Genomic DNA, 21,580 nt, shown 5'->3' on the forward strand with positions numbered 1-21,580 from the left:
TGACCCCAGTGATTTTTGCCTCCAGAAAAAGATTTACAGAAAATTGTTGACCAAGTTTTTGTGTCAGGCACTTTGTTTATTTGTTGAATACATAAATAACCCCTTGATAATGAAACCTTGACCTGTCCTCTAGCGCCACCATCAGGCCAAACTTTTAAATTGCTTTTTTTTTGGTGTGTGTGAGGGGGTTTACATGTTTGAAAATTCACCCATTTGTGAAACAGAAAATCATAATGAGAACATCAGTCAGATAGTCAGAACATGGAACAGTTCTACTTTACACAGGATGTGCAGAGAGTGTGTGCATGCTCCTTGCAGACATATTTCTTACATAGCGAACAGGTCATGCTGGTCTTAAAATCAATTCGGGTGGTGTTGTTTCCCAACATTGCTGATGTGTGGATGATGAAAAAACGTCCGCTGACACCGACTTGATTATATAATAAAAAGTGTATTGCAAAAAAGCTCAGCATCATCAGGCACCATGGTTTGCCTGTGAGAGGATTCAAAGCCAGTATGAATCTCTGCCCACAAGACATGTAACGTGGCTTATATACATTTGGGTGTCCTTTGTTCCACAAAAACAACCCCACACATGGTATCCCTCAAGGGAGCCTCCTGCATAAGTTATGACATAAGGGACGACTGCACTTTCTCAAGACACATAGAGGACCTCACAAAAACCAAGAGATAGGACACTCTTAACATTCCACTGAGAGTTGAACTAAAGGTCTCTTCCCTCTTATCAAAACAAAATCATATAAAGTAGAACTTAAGACACCACAGTGGGACAAACCTGACACCTGCCTGTCCCCCCTCCCCCATGCCATGTATCAACTCAACTCACCTGCAGGTGTGGGGATGTTAGGTCACACATGGGTCACACACAGACAGACAAGTTTTACACAGCTAAAACAGCTTGGGGTCAAATTGACCCCAGAGGAACACCGATGCATGCAATATGTGTTCAGCACATTGAAAAAATATCATCATGATATTTTTATGCTTAATCAATTGTACCCATCAAATTAGGAAAAGTCATTAAATATGAAGTAAAAAAAAAAAAAAGTCAACTATTATTTTTCGAATGATAAACATTGAATGGGGTCAAACTGACCCCAAGGATAATAGGAGAGTTAATTAAAACTTAGAGGCCATATATCTTCCCTGTATTTTCAAGCCTGTTGAGTTTAACATTTCTACATCTACAAAATATTTCTCTCTCCAATACTTTGGAAATCTGGTTTGTTACATTGTGAAATTGCCAGCGTTGTCTCAGCCCCGCATTTTATAATAAAGAAGTGCTTGCGTTTGTGTGAAAGAGATAACTTTGTACAAGCTGGTTGAGATAAGACAACGCTGGAGGTTTTACAGTTTCCACACTGAAGGGGCGGAGCTGCATCTACAGTCTGTAAAACCCCTCCCGCTGGCAACGGTACCAGTCAGCCAACGCCTCACGCTGCAGTACAAATTGTACAACTAAAATGTCTCCGATAAAGGAATTAAATGTGAGTTATGACGTCCTGAACGAAGAAAACACCTTTTCTGCAGGAGACACCGTTTCGGGCACCGTCACTCTGACTCTGGGTAAAGTCACCGAATTGAAGAGTCTTCTCGTGAAAGTAAAAGGCGACGCGAACGTGCGCTGGACGGAGGGGAGTGGAGATCACAAGAAAACTTACACTGCGCACAGGAGATACTTCAAAGTCAAGGAATACTTAGTAGAAGAAACCCCTGACGGTGGGCCAAAGAAAAGTGTTGTAATTTGTTTTATGTATTTATTTATTTTTTTTTTTTAAACGATGGACGTTAGTTGAACATGTTTAAAGCCATTATCACCCTCGCTGCTTTAAATAGCCTTTTGAGTATTTTAACACCTACAGTTATAATGCATCTAGAATGAATTTACTTGTGTGTATTCTGTATTTTATGTTACACTTTTGATACACATTGTATGACACGAACCCGCACAAATTGAGACAGAAACTCTTAAAACTGTTCTAGCCTCATAAATATGTAATTTATAAGGTTTTAAGTGTTGTGCACAATCAACTACAAACTTTCCCATGAGACGTGTTGTGGTTACAGTACAAAGTACAGTGCAAAATGAAAATGTCCCAGCGGGTTCGTTTAGTTGCAATATCTGTGTAGCAGTGTTGGGTAATATATTGATATCATATCGATATCGTGAAAGATTATTATTATATAGTTAGTAAAGTGATGTGATTTTCTGACCTCACCAGACTGTTCTGGCTGTTCTGGTGTTTGTCTTTACCCACTTAGTCATTATATCCAAATTATGGATGATTATTTACCTAAAATCTAATTGAGTAAATATTTTGTGAAAGCACCAATAGTCATCCCTGCAATGTTATTGCAATATTTAGGTATATGGTCAAAAATATCATATCACTTAGCCCTGTTGTTGGGCAGATTAATCTACAGCAATGCATCATATTCTATAAGATCATCATATGATTGCACCATTTGAGAATTTATGGTGTCATTTCAGGGAGATGGGTATATCACAGCATGGCCTAAAAATATGGTACTATGAGTTATAAGTCATATCACCCAGCCAGGTTTTTGTCTTTTCATATTCCAGGCATTCCTCAAAGAAATTTGAGATGCCAGTTAGGCAGTCACAGATATTTTTAAATGTATGTTAATCACTGCCAAGTTTTATTGATAAGTGACAATTTATGTTACTTATACAGTGATGTTGATTGAAATTATTATTTACAGGAATAAAAAAGACGCACCAGGCTATGGTTAAGAAACACATTTGAATCACCACTTGGATCTTTGGACTGTTTATATGTTACTGAGGAGACTTATATGAGTAATGATCGTGTTAGATTTTCTGTTGTAATTTGTGTGAGGTTCTCCACTGTTTTCTCATAAAATGCCTGTACTACTATTTGGTGGCATCATATTGAGGCCATTCTAAAAACATTCCCTTGATGTGAGTCTTCTTTCCTCTCATTTAGAACATACTGAGGAAATAAAATCTGCTGCAAATTGTGTGATTGACCCACATTTTTGGGTTAGAACGCCTGAACTAGAGCCATGTTTCCATCCAAAGTACCAAGATTATTTACTCCCAGGAACTGTTTTTCAAGGAACTAAAAGGTTGCTTCTGCCCGGTGTTGTCTGCGTTTCCACTGCAAGCTAAAAACCAACAAAGATTAGTTATATAAGTCCACTGGCATATGAAAAAGCAAGAGCGATTTTTGTACGTCACATCACATCAGCCCGCCCACTATACTTATGGAAAGTAGTAACCCCCAGGGCAGGGACATTTGGGGATAAGATAAGGTACCCAGAACTTATTTTAGACCCTGGTCCCTACATTGGAGACATGCTAAGTTCTTGTGGAGTTCCTAATCCTTGGGGAAAGTTCCTGTGGCTTATAGCAGGCTCTGTCGTTAATTTGTACTGTCTTTTGAGAAAGTGTCAATGATTCTCACTTCTTTTTCAGGCACTACCCTCCCAGAAGGAATCCATCGATTTAAATTCAGGCTTCAGATCCCACAGGGGTAAGTGGGAATTCCTTGCATCCAGCATTGGTATGGCATAATTATTTGCTGCCACAAATAACTGCATCTGCTGACCGTGGATCTGTCTTGCAGAGACATGCCGCCATCCTTCAGGGGGCCTTATGGAAAGATTGTTTACATGATTGAAGCAAAGATTTCCAGGAAATGGCGGATGGCTTCCCGAGAACAAAAAGAGCTCAATTTCGTGTCAAATCCCTTCTCACACCCCTTCTCCTACCATGGCCAAGTAATGGTATGTGGAAAATTACACTGACAAATTAATTTTGTACACTATCCAAATAAAGTTCTCCAGCTCTTATTCTGGCTTGTGGAGGATGAAGGGAAGGCAACACTTAAAGAGATTTATACAGAATGTGTCTGAACATAACAGTACGCTATAATGAAAGAAAACAAGGAAGAGACGAGCACAATAAACTGACCATTAGTACATCCAATAATGGCATAAATCACAATCTGGTTTCAGTTAAGATGAAATGAAGTGTGTTCCACTGAACAGAGAAACGGTGTAATATACAGGTGCAATATGTGACATTCAAGTTCACATTACAGAGACAGGAAGTTAAGACACTATTTCCACTTTCCAGAGGAACTTGTGCAGCACTTAAACTGGCTTGTGGCTCCTGAAAAGGAAAATAAAGAATGTAAGAAGTCACATGACTAGAGAGACAGTTCAACTGGGGGATTGAATGAATTTAACCATGGAAACAGTTTTACACAGATTGTAATTGAACATGAAGTCTGCCAGTGAGAACAACAGTGGACTAAATTCATAACGAGGGAGGACACAGGCAGCTCGAGCAATTGTAATCTGTTAGTTTGTGTGTGACCCTTTGAATAAACTGCGAATAAAGTGTGTGCACTGAAAGGAGGGGAGTGTTTAAAGAGTGATGTGAACACATTTGATTGTATGGTCATTAGAGATCTAGAAGAGAGCAAACAGTATTTGGGGAGGATTCATTTTGAAATGTTTAAGAGGTCGCTTTTTATGATGTTAACCTGGGTTAATCCAAAGGTTAATAGCAAGGCAGTAGTTTCTCCGTATGAGGCATTGAGTTGATATGAAACGATGTTTGTTTGTTTGTATGGTTTGTTCTAGTGTCCCCAGTCTGGTTCAGTGGACAAAGACATGGGGATTTTCTCCAAAGGACACGTCCAAATGTCTGCTACTGTTGACAGAAAGGTTTGCTCTCCAGGTAAAGTCACTCTCACTTACCTTAAATGCAACCAAGTGACGAGGCAAGACATAAAATGCAGTGTTTTGTCGGATGATTGTATATGTTAAACAACATGGAAATTGTTCAGGTATTAATAATGGCATGAAGTTATCAGTTATGCTGCTATGTTTTATTAACAATTTGCAGTGTTATTATAATATGTGTGATGACATTACTCCTGCTATGCCCCTGGGTGTCCTCCTGTTTTCCCCTGTGTTTCCCAGTGCTCCTCGCTCTGTTTGCTTGTGTGGGTGTGGTCTCCCGTCTCCATTCTGCTGGCTCCCGCCTCTGCTCTCCTGCCCTGCATCAGTCTTGATAGAAGGGACCTATTGTGCTCATTTACAGCTCATTTTCCCGGAAACCCGCTGAGGGGCAGGACCGGGTCTGCACTGTCTGCTTGTGAGCCATCTGAGCATCATTCTGCAGCAACAGACAACACAGAGCAGACTGCTGGCTGCTGATCCTCACTGATTATTGTACGCAACACATCTTTATTCATTGATTTTGGTAAAACTGGATTGTATTTCATGGAGAAAATATTTTCTGGTCTTCTCTGTGATGACCTCCAGCTGTTCTGCCCAGACGATTTACTCAGTGATTTACTCACACACACAAAAAAAAGTCCTTCACAACTGAAATAGCCCTTTCCATTGAACAGACTGAACACAAACAAAATTCTGAGCAGAGCGATGCTGCTGTGCCTAAAGTGGCAACCACAGAAAGAAATCCTTACAAGCAAACGTCGGCCATTGTTCAAAATTGAAAAAATCACAAAATCACAACGGTGCATTTAGAGCAGTCTGAAACCTCAGCGTTTTGCTCACTAGAATTACGAACATCCAACATTGAAAATATTACATATATATATATATGTCAGAAAATATGGAAGAGCATAATAGGTCCCCAGCACTGCCACCTCACAGCAAGAAGGTCCTGAGTTCGATCCCCCAGCTCCCCGGCTGGAGCAGGGCCTTTCTGTGCGGAGTTTGCATGTTCTCCCCGTGTCTGTGTGGGTTCTCTCCGGGTTCTCCAGCTTCCTCCCACAGTCCAAAGACATGCATGCTAGCTTAATTGGTGACTCTAAATTGCCCGTAGGTGTGAATGTGAGTGTGAGTGGTTGTCTGTCTATGTGTCAGCCCTGTGATGAACTGGCGACTTGTCCAGGGTGTACCCCGCCTCTCGCCCAATGTCAGCTGGGATAGGCTCCAGCAGCCCGCAACCCTTGCAGAATAAGCAGTTACAGAAAATCAATGAATGAATGAATAATAGGTCCCCTTAAACCGTGCCCTCTTCAAGATTCAAAGTTTCCTCCTGCCAATAAGCTCCTTTCTTGTTCTCCTGTTTCATCACCTCCTTCCTCTTACCTGTGTTACTCCGCCCACCTCTTCACTTCTCCTCTCGTCAGATTAGTTTGTGTTTGTGTTTTAATCCCAATGTCAAAACTCATGGACTCAGACTTTGAGTTGTTTTCCCGCTAAGTCTGGGAAGGCTTAGGGCTGTCTCACTGTCAAGTCATGAAGTTGACAAGGGCTCTCCTGCAGAATTACCCACAGTTCATAGTAATGTAATGTTAAACATGGGAAAGGTTTGAAGCAAGCAAAAAAAAGAAAAACCTGTTAACAAACATAGGAACAGCAACTACAACTAAACAAGATGTATGATGCTGTTTTCACAAAACAAGTCAATTGATTCTAATAAAATTGATTAAATAAATTAGGCAATTAAAATAATACATACATAAAATGAATAATAATGTCCAAACAGATCTTTCTAAGTGTTTGAGGACACTAATTGTGGACGTTTTGAAAGAGAAATTCTTTTTTTCTGGTTTTCCAAAATGTTCCTAAGCCCATGTAGCATGAAAAGTCACAGACATTCAGTGCTGGTTTTCAGTCTTGCCCTTTACATGCAAAGATTTCTCCAGATTCTCTGAATCTTTTAATGACATTATGGATCGTGGATTGTGAAATCCCTAAATTTCTTGCAGTTTTGTGCTGAGAATCATTGTTCTTAAGCCCCTGGGTTATTTTCCCATGCAGTTTTTCACAAAGTGGTGAACCTGGTCCCATCCATACTTGTGAACAACCTCTCAAGGATGCTCCTTTTCATACCCAGTCATGTTATCAATGACTCTGTTTACCTGTGGACCGTTCCAAACGTGTTTATTGAGCACACCACAACTTCACTAGTTTGTTTCTCCTGTCCCGTTATTTTTGAGTCTTTATTTACAAAAACAAAAAGTTTGAACATCTAATATCTTGTCTTTGCACTACATTCAGTAGAATACACAATACATACTGATAATGTCCCAAAGTGCTGTCCCATTCCTGTCTATACCATTTCGAGCCCTTAGAGCCTCTTTCACTGACGTCGGCTAAAGTTTGTGAGGGTTCAGGACATTGGGATTGAGTCTTAGTCCAGTTCTTGTTGTGTCATCTGTTCAGATTAACTGTTCCTCAGTCCTCATGTTTTTTGTTTGTTTGTTTGTTTTGACAGGTGACACTTTATCAGTTGAGGCCAGAGTCTGCAACTCATCTTCCAAAAAAATGAAGCCCAAGTTCAATTTATATCAGAAAATAGTGTTCCGCGCCAGGAGCAAAAAAAGAGTTTCGGACGTAAGTGTGTTAAAAATAGTTGGGGACCCGATCGCACCGCACACAAATGAAACCGCCTCCTGCCAATTCAAGATTCCTGGTGACATCGTCCAGACTCTTCAAAATTGTGAAATCATCTCAGTGGACTATTATCTTAAGGTATGTGTTAAAGTAATAGTGATGTTACATCAATTCAGAAATTGATTAAATATTGGTAGTTAAGTAACTGCAACACAGACAGTTCTTGTCTTAAATCACACACTTCAATGATCATCAAAACACTAAAACCACATAACAGCACAGCACCTTCTAAAATTTCATCAAGATTACATCCAAAGATGCTGCGTAAACTTTTTTACATGAAAAATCATCACATAAATATTTGTTTGAAGAGTATGCAATAAGCTTTCATAAGTGTGACTATTGTACTGAATGTTAGCATGGCCATGATTTGGTTGTAGGCATGAGCCAACAAGCTAATGCCAAAGATAATCACAGCCGTGCTGATATTCAGTACAACAGCATGACCTTGAGTGTGATACTGCTTTTATACAACTGTTCTACAAGTGCCATTTATTGGTTAACAGTAATAAGGAACAACAGCTACTTAATGTAGGTCTAAGCATTACCACAGTAGAGCTCTCCTTTAGTTGTCCAGATGGAGCCATCAAAGTGCCTCAAGACTGCATTAAACTCTTTTTGCACCGCTAGTGTTCATTATGGAACAGTGTGAGTTAAAAGTTTAATGTGTAGTTGCCAAGTGAAAAATAAGCGGCGGGCATCAAGAGCACATGAGGTCGATCTGTAATTTTCTGACAGAATTCCTCTCTTGCCTTATTTGCAGCAACAGGTGCTTTTTTTTCTGTAAATATTCTTCATAGTTGCATTATGATAACCTGTTCCTCTTGACTGAAATAAGCTGCATGTGACCTGTCCAGTTTGTGCACACGAAAAGTCAAATGACACAGCAAACACCCTCCTTTTATGTGAAGATGCACAGAGCCTGATGAAGAAAACCTGATTAACAAAGAAAATTGATAACCACTGTTGTGATAACCGTTATCTCTGACCAGGGTTTTAGGCTTTGTTGAGCAAAAGAAAGCCTGGCAATGATAAGCTTGCTTTGTAGTACAGCCCTCTGGTGTGGACCAAAGAACCAGAGTCCACTTGGAAAAGGTGTTCTGGTCCATTCAGGGTCTGAAAGTAAACAAACAAGCCAGAGGTGTACAGTATAGTGTTAGGAGGGTTACTTGTAAATCATACTCCATTACAGATTACTGAATTCATGACCTAAAATGTAGGCAATGTTTGTGTAGATGGGTTTGTAATGTATTCCATTAGGTTTTCAAGGGGCGTTCCAAACTGTTTAATGAAAGGCTCACTGAAATTAAAAAATATTACTTTACTTATCAAAAGGAGATAACATAGAATGGCCTAAATGTATGTGATTTGCTTAGAAACATAATTCTGAGATACCGCATTGGGGAATGTTTCTGTTTTCCCACTTTCCCAGAGTTTGGACAGACTTTGGGCTTTAATAGTTTCTATAGCAGGGGACAGCGACCTGTGGCTCTGGAGTGGCATGCATGTCTTTTGCCCCTCTCCAGGGCCTTACTGTGGCTTTGCCAAAACTAGATGGAAATGAAAAATTATTGTTTTTATGCATTTTAATGTTCATTTGTCATTGCTATAGGCCTAAAGTTATTCTTACATTCCTCAACTGTAAAATGTGCAGTCTCTAAACCAAATATATAAAAAAAGTTTTAATATTTTGTCAACTAAAACGTGTGTTATACACTTTTTTCCACTAAATTTTGCCAGTGTCTGGTTTTGAGTCTCCCAAGGCTAACTATGGATTCTTTAGAAGTCTCAGAAGAAAAGGGAGAATTTAATAGTTACTGTTCTGGACAGATTTTCTTTCTTTTATGGCCAAAAATGGCTCTTTTGCGAGTTTAGGTTGCAAAGCCCTGGTCTATGTGATCAGTTGACGTAATTATGATCCCTCAAGGCATCCAGGAATTGAGCAAAACTAAGCAAGTAAACTAAGAGGGGGAACTTCTTTCCAAGCTTTGTCTGAGGGGAGGCCCACAGTCTCACACTTTGAAAACCTCTGCATTAGATTACACAAGTTATGTAATGTATTCTCAATACTTTGGATTGAATGCAGTCACTGACTGCACTGATCCCTTTCTTGTTCTCACTAGGTCACATAGAGCACTGATGTTAGTAATGAAGGCAGGTGCTGCCATCTTCTGGCTACAAGGAGTACAACAAGCAGCTTCTGCACACCACACATGTCCAAAGAACATAATGTCATTCACATTTTTTAAAAAACACATCATATTTGTGACTTTTATGCAGTACATCAACAATTCCAAACTAATGAGCAAGTCAAGTCAAATTTTACTTTACGTTTGCTATTTAACTTGCTACCTCAGACTGTGGCTGACACACATGGTATATCTTTTTTCTGTGAAAATGTTTACATTGATTGGGAATGACACGGCTGATAGCTAATAAGTCTTGTTGTTAAGTCTACTGTCAAATTATATTTACTGTTTGTCAACCATAAGTAATGTTATTGACTTTAAATCCTGCTATCATATCGTTAACTTTCTCTGAGCCGAGGAGACTAGAAATATCTCCACTGTCAAGTCTTATCAAAAGTTTGTTCCATTTACTGAAGCTGTGAACAATATTTATGTTGCATAAGATCTTAATGGCTTCAGTCAAACCTTCAGATGTTAACAGGGAAACGGAGTTAGGGCTTCTGAATTTTGGGGGGATTTTTATTGCAAAATGCATATATATATAAATCAGCGGTTTTATATTTTTTTCTTTAACCATGCCAATAGAGGTGTTGTGAATCAGGAATTAATGAAAGCTGCATAGGCAACCATCTGATGCACACATTCTCCGTTAATTCCTGATAATGGACACCTCACCGGGCATTATCAATAACATGAATGAGTTTATCTGATCAGCACAATCAGCTTAATAGTTCCCTGAATGACAGTTTGATTCAAACAATTTCTGATGTAGTCAGATTTTACTCACTGATATATTTCTGTTTTCCAGGTGTATTTGGACATCAGTTTTAAATTTGACCCAGAAGTGGTGTTTCCACTGATCATCGTTCGGTCTAGTCTTTGTAACCTTCATCCTGATGAGACTGGGCCTTACCCAGCCGCGGTTGCTGGGGGCCAAAGTTACAGCGACTTCCCTTCCTCTGCCTTTGCTCCAGGTGCCTATGGATACTCAGCACCAGGTCCCTCTCAACAGGCAAACACAGCAATTAGTTATAGTAATCAGTGGCCACAACAGGCTCTTCCATCCAGTTATCCAACTGCACCTTTCCCACCATCCTCAGTGCCGAATCACGCCCCTACTGCTCTACCTCTGTCTGAGCAGGATGAAGCACCTCCAACCTACAGTTCCCTTTTCCCCACTTCTAATTACACTTTCAGTGGCACTGGGTCAGTTCACAAAAGCTGAGCTACAAACATTATTTTATGCTCCTAAATGTACTCCAAGGAATTTTTATCTGGTTATGAAACAGTCTCAGTGTATTACTGATGTCTCTATATGACCTACATAAGCAAGATTTACTATTTCTGTATAGTTATCATAGACTGGAAAATAAATAGTGGATGGAGTTCCTGTGACATCAGCCACAGGTTTCTGAAGAGGCGTTTTGAAGCTCACAGTGTGGTGGCTCATCGCCATCTTGGCATTGCATGACTCAGCAGATTGTATTTTAGATGTTTTTGACATTATACCCCTTTGGTTTTAGTGACATCGAGTGGTGAGCTTGATACTAAGCGTGAAAGAGAAACTACATGGGCCGCAAAACTTGCAAAAAACACACAAGGCTGTATATAGCATCAGTGTGTGGTTCATCTGTTCTGGGCTACTGTAGAAACATAGTGGTCCAACATTGTAGCCTCAACTCATGGTTTTCTTCTATATGCAAGCCAGTAGATGTGGTTTTCAGTGGTAAACAAAACCTCAGATGTTTTAGACAGAACAAAGTACTGCAAGATGTCTGCAATCTTGCAGTACTTTGTTCTGTCTAAAAGGGAGATTTCATTTTTTGTTCTCTGTGGAATTTTTTATTTTTTGTATATTTTGTTGCATATGGGAAATATTTAAACTGTATATATGTTATATACAATATGGGAAAGTATTATTATTTCCTTTTCAGCTTTACTGCTCTACCAGTAAGTCTCTTATTGTTTATCTTAGCTTTATAACAATAGTCCTTTTTAATATCAGCTATTTTGGCATGAAATAGGGTAAGCACAGGTTTTACCAATGATACTGAGATTCCACTCCATTCAGGTCAGATAATCAAGGTGCTGCTATTGTGCCTGCTGGCTCACTGGCAAGGCTCTGCTACACTAAATGGAATACTACCTTTATTAGTATCATTGGTAACACCTGTGTTTATTTCATATCAATATAGCTGCTGTGAACAAGATCTATAAGCATGCACAAACCAATGGGACAGAAATATTAAAGGTGTTTTGCCTGGTGATCATGAATTGTAACTAAATATGTATGCAGATGATATTTTGTCGACCTTGTTGACAGAGACTGGACAACGTGTCGCTACCGTTTCAAGAAAAAATCTTTTTATCTTTTAGAGGCCAAATATACAATATTTTCTGTATATTTTCAAGTCTGCTACCTGTGTCAATTTCGGTACACAACACTTTCCAAACCTGATATTTTATACTGTGAAATTGCCGTGTTTTCTCTGATAGTACATTTCAATAAAGAACTGTCAGGTCAAGTGTCTGTATGTTTTAATTTCTGAGCCAAAATGCACCATGCTGCTCACAGACATGCCATGTGTCTTGTGGAATCAAAAAGGAAACGGGATTGTACCATGTTGACGACATAACCACAGCTCTTCTCTAATTGGTCAAACTGACAGTGTTACATATCACCCGTGTTACAACACTCCCTTGTCTCCCCTACAATGCTTATAGGCTTCAATTTATAAGATCCCTTACACTAAAAATGTGCAAACCTGAATGGCCCGTTGTGCAATTAGTTGCTATAATAGGTGGATTGTTGAAAAGCATGTTGTAAGAAGTGTTTAAACTGCTTGACATGAGGAAATAGGATGTTGTGTTGTGCCCTGGGTCTTGGGGCGGAGCCGCAGCTGTAGTCCGCAAACAGGTGTGGTGACTGTCAAGTTGAACCAGTCTGCCAGTTCCGCAAGCTGTGCAGCAACAGGTAAAGAGAACAGCGTTAATAATGTCGCCGATCAAGGACTTCACTGTGACTTATGAAGCTCTCAACAAAGAGGACGTATTTACTGCAGGAGATACAGTTAAAGGCACAGTGAGTTTCACTTTGACTAAAGATACCTCGGTGAAGAGCGTCCACGTTAAAGTCAAAGGGGACGCGAATGTTGCCTGGACGGAGGGGACCGGAGATCACAGGAGAAGACACCATGCGCACAGGAGATACTGCAAAGTCAAACAATACTTAGTGGCAGAAAACTCTAAAGGTAGGTCAAAGAAATGTGTTGGCTCTTTGGTTTGTGTGGTCATCTCAACACATGGACAGAAATGGTGTTACTTTGAAATTAAGGGCGTTGGTTTAATAAAATGGATTATGTTTAACACCCATGTTGCTTTAAAGGGATGATTGAGCCCAAAATGAAAATTCAGTCATTATCTACTCACCCTAATGTCAACTGAAAGTAAGGTCTTTCAACTTGTTGTATCAGGGCTTTCGTAGATCTGGATTACACCAGATGATCAGTATGGAGCCATTTTATGTTTTTTGTTTGTTTGTCTGTTTTCTTCCTGGTTGTTTTTTTCCGTTTGGAAACTGGTCACCATTCACTGATGTTGCTTCTTTTTCCTGTGAAACTACATCAGTGTTTTTTAGACTAAAAAAATAAACCCAGCCTTCAGTTGGCATGAGAGTGAGAAGATGGTGCTTTAATTTTATCTCATTACATGTTGTTACATTGTTTTTATCTTGTCACATCCGGTTATGTCTTCTTATGTCTCAGTACAGTGACAAAGTATTTGTACTTAATTACTTCCTACCTCTTTTGTTCAGTAAGTAAAGGCTCTGTTATCAGAGAAATTTTCAATAATTCTCACTAATTTTTCAGGCACTGAACTTTCCAAAGGAGCCCATCGCTATGACTTCAGTCTCAAAATCCCACAGGGGTAAGTGGGAATTTCTATCATCTAGCATTGCTACTGCGTCATTGTCGTCCTTTAAACAAATGACTTAATGTGTGGATTTGTCTTACAGGGACCTGCCGTCATCTTTCAAGGGGTTTCATGGAAGTATCGTCTACAAGCTTGAAGCGAAGATACCCAGGAGCTGGCGGATCCCTTCTGTAGTACAAAAAGAGCTCAAGTTTGTGTCAAAGTCATTGCCACACCGTGGCCAGGTATGGCCTCACCATGATATGAATGTAATAGACCATTTCTGCTTTCCAAATTAACTTCAGCAGCATTTAAACTGGTTTTGGCAGTTTTGGATCTCAGGGTTGTGACTGCTGACAAGGATGACATTTAAGATAAGAAGCCACATTATTAAGGAGACACTTGGCTAAAACTGGAAAAGTGAAATGGGGCGGGTTGAGGGAAAGGCAACAATAAAGAGTTAAGAGTGAAAACTGCTACAGAATGTGTCTGAACATGAAGTCTGTCAGAAAATACTAAAATAACAACAGTGTACTATACTTGAATAAAATGAGGAAGTGGCAAGCAGCAGGACCCACACTAATCTGACAGACGTTTGTTCTGACAAACCGGTTGTTTAAGTAAACAAAATGAAATGTGAGCTACTGAAAGGAATGGAGTTTCTGAGTTTCTGTAGGGCCTATTAGAAATATTAGAAAATTAGACTATTAGAAGAATCAAGAGGGAGCAAATTTCAGTGTTGATCAACACCATCTTTTTTTGTGAAGTGGGATTGTATGATTTACTTATCCAACGTTGTACCTATAGTAGATTGCAGTCGGCACGCCCCCAGTTTGGACAAGCAGCAGGAGTAACGGTGTTGGAAGCAATGCGCTGCTGTGAACAGGGTCAGCCGAAAAAAAAAAATTTTATGTACCTAAAACAGAGGTTCTCAGTTTTGTCTCAGTCAAACGCCCCTTATAAGATGGAAAATATACTGAGAGCCCCTCCTGTATGTCTCTCAGAATCATTTGACAGAGCCTTTCCCACCACGCTTTTACGTGGTAAAGTGAAAGAACGACACAAGAGAAATGTATCAGAAAGGTTTTGGATATGGGTTGAAAGTGTTTGCACCATGTCAGCACAGAATATCCACGTAGAGAGAGCTAGGTTCCACCATTAATGGGTGATTGGAGGAGTTATAGAACGATATCTAATAAGTATTTTAGCTAATATATATATTTTTTCATTGAACAAGCCTGTTTGTGACTATATGAGACAAATATCAAATATAGAGGCTCTGACAACAAGGTAAAGTGTTGTAAATATTTTAAATATTAGTACTTTATTCATACGTACCGTATGGTCATACAACCCCACATCAAAAACTCCAAACTATCCCTTTAACTTAAACAAGGATGGCATAATCCAAAGGTCAATGGCAAGACGACTGTATTTTGTCCAAAATTTTGACTTTCAGCCATTGAGGCATTGAGCTGATATGAAATAATGTTTGTTTGTATGATTTGTCCCAGGGTCCCAACATTGGTTCAGTGGGCAAAGGAGAGATAAAAATGTCTGCTTCTGTTGACAGAACGATTTGTTCTCCAGGTAAAGTCACTCCAGCTTACCTCGACCATGTTCCAGGGAAAGACTTGAGATGCAGTGTATTCAACATGTTCACATTTTCTTCAGACATCGCACTCCGGGTGGGAAGCTCAAATGTCATACTGTTGGGTTCCAGGTATAAAGTTGTATAAAAGAGAAGGAAAATGGGCAGCTAACTGTGGCATTCAAGCACATCCTAACTAAGAGTACTGTGTTACACAATAAGAAAGGAAAGGCGTAAATTAATTATGAAATATTAATGCACACCTTGGACACATTTATTTAAGCCTGGAGGTAAAACACACTGGATGTAATAAAGCTTGCAATGTAGGCTAACGTTAACATTAACTGTCCCACTGTCTTTTTACCCAACCTCAGAAATGTTCTGGTTAAGTCAGGAACATTATGCAACATTATAGAATAGACAATACAAACTACGTCAAACACAAAAGTGTTAGTATGATAAGGAAAAATGTAAAATTGGATTGTTATTTTGTTCCAATGTAACAAACCACTAATCCTGTTTTAGCGGCTTAGCTTACTTAAACATTACAACAAGTTTTATTACATCCTGTGCATTTTACTTGTGGACTTAAATAAATATATCCAACATATGCACTGATGTTTCAGAATTAATTAACGCTGGGTGATTGAATGCTAACGTTAGCTGTTGTCTCACGGTAAATAATGTTTGCAAATATGTTAATTTAACTTGAAATATAGCCCAATGTTGCTTCCAGATTTGGACTCTCCATAGTTTTTTTCAGTTGCTGACCAATCAGGAAGTTTTAAAATGATAATGATTTGTCAGATTCTCTATGTACATACAACTTGTAACCTGGAGCACGACATTCGAGCTTCCTACCCTGAGCTTCCTACCTTCCTACCCCTTCGTACCCTGAGTGTGACATCAGAGAAAATGGCTGGCATGTGAATATGGTGAATTGTTAGATCATCTCAGACTTTAAGAGCTTTATGCATTTCTTCATCACTAAGTCACATTAAGTTTTTCAGGTATTAATATCATTTTTTCAGATCTCATAACATGGCATACAACACAGGGCATATTCAGATGTTATGATTTTTTTTGTTTTGTTTACAGGTGACACTTTAACTGTTTCCGCCAAAATCTGCAACTCTTCTTCCAAAACAACAAAGCCCAAATTCAGTTTGCAGCAAAACATTGTGTATTCTGCTGTTGGCTCCAGAAAATATGGTTATCAATCTCTGTGCAAAATGGTTGGAGACCCTATTGCACCAAACCAAGAGGTACCTGTCTCCTGCCAGTTGAAGATTCCTCATGATACTCCCTACACTGTCCACAATTGTGACATCCTCACAGTTGAATACACCCTGAAGGTATGTAATAAAGTAGTTACCTTAACTCAGATATGAATTAATTGCTTTTTTTTTTTGCAAATATTGGCAGTTAAATAACTGTAGCGCAGGCAAGTACTCACACACTTTAGCAATCATTAGAAATATAAAACAACATAGCAGCACAACAGCTTATAATATTACAATATAGATGCTGTATAAACATTTGCAGTAAGATAACAAACTAATCATGTTTATCTGTGAGACAGCACACTGACAGAGCTTAAATAATAGTTCAAAACATGGCAGTTTTACTTGATACTTTTCTGTTTCCAGGTGTATTTGGACATCAAGTTTGCCATTGATCCAGAGGTGGTGTTTCCACTGCACGTCGTTTCTTCTAGCTCAGCTACCCATTACCCTGGTGGGGCTGTTGGTGCCCCAGGTTATAGCGACTTCCCTCCCCCTGCCTTCCCTCCTGGTGCTGGACCTGCTCCTGCCCCTGCCTTCCCTGCTGGACCATATCTTGCACCCGCAAATCCAGGTGCTGCCCCTGCCTTCCCTGCTGGACCGTATCCTGCACCCACAAATCCAGGAGCTGCCCCTGCCTTCCCTGCTGGACCGTATCTTGCACCCGCAAATCCAGGTACTGCCCCTGCCTTCCCTGCTGGACCGTATCCTGCACCTGCAAATCCAGGAGCTGCCCCTGCTTCTGCCCCTGCCTACCCTACTGGACCTTATCCTGCACCCGCAGGACCAAGGTCTGGACCTCCCCCTGCCTTCCCCTTTGGACCTTGTTCTGTACCTGCAGGTCCAGGTGCTTATGGATACCCAGCACCAGGTCCCACTCAAGGTGGCTATAATAATTCGTGGCCACAACAGGCCCCTCCAGGTGGTTATCCAGCAGCACCTTTCCCACCATCCTCAGTGCAGCACCCACCGCCTAATGCTCCACCTCTGTCTCAACAGGGAGGAGGACCTCCAAACTATGTGTCCCTTTTCCCCCCTCCTCAAAACACCTCTGGTAGCTCGGAGGCAGATAAAAAACAATGAGCTTTAAAGACCACAAATCATCTTGAAATATGGACAGATCACAAGGGCGTTTGACCTATTTATTCTATTCATTCATAACAATTCACAACAAATTATTTCATGCTCTTTAAACATACTAAAATTATTTTTTAACTGGTGATGAAACAGTCTCAATTTAATACTTATGCATCTTCATGACTGACATAAGCATACAAGACCATCATCATTGTCTACAGGGGCCTCCAAACACAAAGGAAGTTCCCTGCAGCCACTTTAACTAGTGGTTTTTGTCTAGATGCAAGCTTAAAGTTGGCTAAGATTGAAACCAACTGATACGTTTTCAGTGGTAAACAAAACGACAAATGTATAGGAAAATATCTATACAAGTTATATATGGGAAAAATATCTTTATATATGTTATATATGGGAAAATATTAAAATCTCAGTCTGTCTTTTTATGCTGTGCTGTGATATAATTGTGTTTTCAAACTAAATATGTACGCAGATAATATTAGATGAAGTGTGTCATCTAATGCAATCCTCAACCATATATTTTATTTCATTTTATTATATTTTTTGAGGTGGGGTGGGGGTGGATTATGTATGTTTATTATACAGTTTTGTTAAATATTTGATTCTGATTGGTCTGTTATTTGTTATACTGTATATACTGCGGTTCTAATCAGAGACTCTGGAGAAGCTATAAAATAATTTTTAAGTTTGTAAAGTCATTTTTAAATCAACATTTTGTGTCAAATCATTGATTTCTTTTGTTAAGTGGCTATGTATTAAGCAGGATAATGTACAGTGAGCAGGTCATTATTGAGAAATAAACCTTGGGAGGGTGGTGCAGAACCCTGAAGCCATACCTTTACATCACCGTACAAACATTGCTCATCTTGGACCAGTAGCTTTTTGTAATGAAAACATTTGGGTGTGATGATTGGAAGACATATTAATAAAATATTTGATTTGACTGCACTGCATCTTTATTACATTATACTGTATAAAGGATGACCCTAGAAGGTGGTCCACCCTGCCTTCATCCTGAGAGGCCAGGCTTTTTATTTTCTTCTTTATTTATCTAATACCTTAGTTTGTTCATATAAAGAGGATGTTCTCTTTTTTGTGGAAGGACAAAATATCCCTAGAATTAGTCAGAAAAAAAATATTTCTTTCAAGAGATAGAGGAGGTCTTGGAATCCCAGATATGCATCTATATTATTTTGCATTTAATTAACCAAGTAGGGAGTCCACACACAGTATAGCCAATAGCCCAAATAGTTTACTGGAAAACCCAAAGAAATAAGTGAGTTGTGAGATGTAGCTGTAGTCAGTGATGTCATGCATGTGTGGATAGATGGACGAATGTTTGTGTGTGAATGGTGAAACGCGAATGCAGACTCAAACATAACTAAAACAGCGAAGAGGCCATGAGGAGTAGATGAAGCTTCCCACCCAGAGAGAGGGCAGTCTGAGGAGAGCAGTGTTTTTTATGCCCTTGGGTCCCTCCCAGCTCTGAGGCGCAACCAGTTGCTCTGACGACCCGCCCAGGCTCTCACAAGAGGGTGAACAGGAACAGAGGAAACATGGGTGGGCCGTCATGAATGCGAGCTATCCTCTTTTTTTCATAGCAGCCATTTTGACATGAAACAGGAGGGTAAACACAGGTGTTACCAATGATCCTGATTAATGTTCCCTTCCGTGCAGGTCAGTCAGAGTGCAACTATTGTACAAGCTGGCTCAGTGGAAAGACTCTGATACACTAAATGGAACGGAACAATATCTCGCAACTGTGCATTCGAAAATAAGCACTGCAGTCCAAATAGTGAGTTGCAGCCGTAATCTGTATTTTAAATAGGTTGAATAACTATTTAATATACAGTCTATGTTTGAGGTGAGTTGTTTTCTCCTGTCTTCTCCCCAGGCTCCAGGAAGCTCAGGCAGGCTGCAAGAACACTGCAGGAGCGCAAGACAAGTGCAATATTATGTTTTGACAATATCAAGCACTGATCAGCTGTTTAGAACTGTCAATTGTCTGTCAATGTAAAGCTAAGCCTGTTATCCTCTGGAGTTTGAGTTCAGTGTCTGCCTGTCTTTTGCCTGCCAGACTCCCTTAACATAATGCTCAATTTAACTTCTCTTTCTTATCACTCACAAACAGGCACCTGATCATTCTGCGAGGATTTGGTATTAATTTGAACTCATAAAACTGGCAAACTAAAACACAGAGCAGACATTTCAAAGGAGGACATTGCTGCTAGCGTTGTTGTTAGAGTTTTTCAGTTTAACATGTTTCCTTAATCTCTGATGACATATCATTTTATGATAAATTACAGTAAATATATTACAGATTTTTTAGCATTAGCAAAAAGCATCCCCACTATTTCATATCAATGTGGCTGTTATGAAAAAGGTCTATTTGGGGCTATAAAGAGGATAGAAATAAAGGTAGTTGGGATTGGCTGGAGCAGTATCATGCAAAAGACAAGATCCAAACAACATGATCATGCATTATCATCGCTGTGGTATCATCCTGTTCCACCCACAAAGCTTACATGGTCCAGCAGAGCCTCTCCCTCATTCCCAGTGTTTTCAGTTGATTACCCCTCCCTGGTGTTTCTTGTTGTTTGTCCTCTCATTGTGTCACGTGTTTGTCTGGGCATGGCGCTTCCAGCTCACTCAGCCCGCCCTGCTCCGTCGTGAAACTCTGGTCAAGCTCTATACGTGTCTCACTCACATTAGTTTTTTTTTGTTTTGTTTTTTTTTGGGGGGGGGGTGTAACGTTTATTTGACAGCTCTTGATAGAGTTTGAATCATGTCACAAAAAACTGCAGCGCAAGAACTGCTGTAGCACAATACAATCTTTGAGGTAGAATCAGTAGGATGTGTCTGAACTGTTCATAAATTAACCACAAAGATAGCTTATTGTTGAGTGTCATTCTCAGGAAGTCAAACACCAACGTTTTAATGGTGCAGAAAATGGTGCATATTATGTGTTTAAAGCTGCAGGGAATCATTTATGAGGCTCTGTACAGCAGCAACACAATATTACAGAAATTCCACAAATCATAGATAATGAGGACATTTTATCCTTCGTGTAGTTTAGAAGGAGATATAACATGAACACAAATACTTTGTTACAGTAACCTCAAAGTAAATCAGAGACAGATGAACAATTCAGGTCTTAAGCATCAGACAGAGGAACTGTCTCAGGACTGTGTTACATGTTGATTCACTCCTCCAAATAGAGAAGAGTCCGATTCCAAGTTACACAATGTAAAATCCATCTGCGCATATCACTTCAAGAAAAAAAAGAGCCAGGCCCCTCTGATCTCTGCAGGCATGGTTGTGTAAAGGTGGGAGCTTTGATTCATATGCTCTGGCACTGCCCTGCAGTCAAGTCCTTTTGGACAGATGTGCTTTATTCGATTTCAGTTATAATGAAAAAAAAATCTCCTCGTCCTTTTGTTTGATTCTCAGTGTAGAGCAAAGCTATGGTCAAAATCGGCAGGAAAATAGCAGGCATAGAGCCTTTTTGGCTGCTAAAAGAAGTATTGTCACAGACTGTTTTTCTGTCCCTCCTCGTCAGCCACTTTCTCAGTTTCCTTCATCACCATTTTCCATTCATCCACCAGATGCCCTCAGACTTTCCCTCTCTTCCACATAATTTGACTGCACCACCCATGTGCACACCTGTTTCCACTCTGCAGTGCTGTACGTAACCAGCCCCTTTTCCACTCACTCTATCTCAGATCATCCTATGCTGCTTGGTTGTTTCATGCCATAGATGTCAAGCACGTCACCTGGAACACTGTCACCTGTACCTTCCTATTGCCCTGACTTGACTGACTTTCATTCCTGCTCCTTGTTTAATTCATTCGCCTTTCTGGGCTGAACTACAGCTACTCCGCCTCTATCACCTGCATTTTGGTCCAAATCCTTGTTGCTCTGCTCATACCAGCCTTGTCAGGATTTTGTTAAATTGGAAGATTCATAAGCTAAAATGTTTCTCAATTGTTTCTCAAGTTTGGAAATACATTTCAACATCAGAAAAGTACTGAGCAGCCCTGTGCCAGTGTATTTTGAAACCT

General features: G+C 39.8%; 2 protein-coding genes across 3 annotated transcripts; both read left to right on the forward strand.

Annotated features, from left to right (window-relative positions):
- The first annotated feature begins 1,473 nt into the window (after positions 1-1,473).
- Positions 1,474-11,363, forward strand: LOC146320038 (arrestin domain-containing protein 3-like). The gene is made up of 6 exons (XM_084728159.1): positions 1,474-1,740; positions 3,482-3,539; positions 3,633-3,792; positions 4,657-4,753; positions 7,271-7,527; positions 10,447-11,363. The coding sequence occupies exons 1-6, from the start codon at positions 1,485-1,487 to the stop codon at positions 10,861-10,863; spliced, it is 1,245 nt and encodes a 414-aa protein (XP_084584285.1). The 5' UTR covers positions 1,474-1,484; the 3' UTR covers positions 10,864-11,363.
- Positions 11,364-11,601: 238 nt separating this feature from the next.
- On the forward strand, positions 11,602-17,665 carry LOC146320039 (arrestin domain-containing protein 3-like). Of its 2 annotated transcripts, XM_084728161.1 has the most exons (7): positions 11,602-12,889; positions 13,508-13,565; positions 13,654-13,795; positions 15,065-15,140; positions 16,240-16,496; positions 16,791-17,100; positions 17,152-17,665. In XM_084728161.1, the coding sequence occupies exons 1-7, from the start codon at positions 12,634-12,636 to the stop codon at positions 17,505-17,507; spliced, it is 1,455 nt and encodes a 484-aa protein (XP_084584287.1). In that variant the 5' UTR covers positions 11,602-12,633; the 3' UTR covers positions 17,508-17,665. The 2 variants fall into 2 exon arrangements, with proteins under 2 accessions (XP_084584287.1, XP_084584286.1); XM_084728160.1 differs by having other exon boundaries at positions 16,791-17,665.
- Positions 17,666-21,580: the final 3,915 nt, after the last annotated feature.

Source organism: Lutjanus erythropterus, chromosome 10 (genome assembly GCF_056507025.1).
Source record: "Lutjanus erythropterus isolate fLutEry1 chromosome 10, fLutEry1.hap2, whole genome shotgun sequence".
In the NCBI taxonomy this organism is placed as follows: Eukaryota; Metazoa; Chordata; class Actinopteri; order Lutjaniformes; family Lutjanidae; genus Lutjanus; species Lutjanus erythropterus.

Excerpts from the sequence above, each read along its gene's own strand:
- LOC146320039 (XM_084728160.1), top strand. The coding sequence starts at position 12,634 with ATGTCGCCGATCAAGGACTTCACTGTGACTTATGAAGCTCTCAACAAA. Across the intron at positions 13,566-13,653 it reads AGTCTCAAAATCCCACAGGG|GGACCTGCCGTCATCTTTCA; the intron begins GTAAGTGGGAAT and ends TTTGTCTTACAG. Across the intron at positions 15,141-16,239 it reads CAGAACGATTTGTTCTCCAG|GTGACACTTTAACTGTTTCC; the intron begins GTAAAGTCACTC and ends TTTTGTTTACAG.
- LOC146320038 (XM_084728159.1), top strand. The coding sequence starts at position 1,485 with ATGTCTCCGATAAAGGAATTAAATGTGAGTTATGACGTCCTGAACGAA. Across the intron at positions 3,540-3,632 it reads AGGCTTCAGATCCCACAGGG|AGACATGCCGCCATCCTTCA; the intron begins GTAAGTGGGAAT and ends TCTGTCTTGCAG. Across the intron at positions 3,793-4,656 it reads CCTACCATGGCCAAGTAATG|TGTCCCCAGTCTGGTTCAGT; the intron begins GTATGTGGAAAA and ends GGTTTGTTCTAG.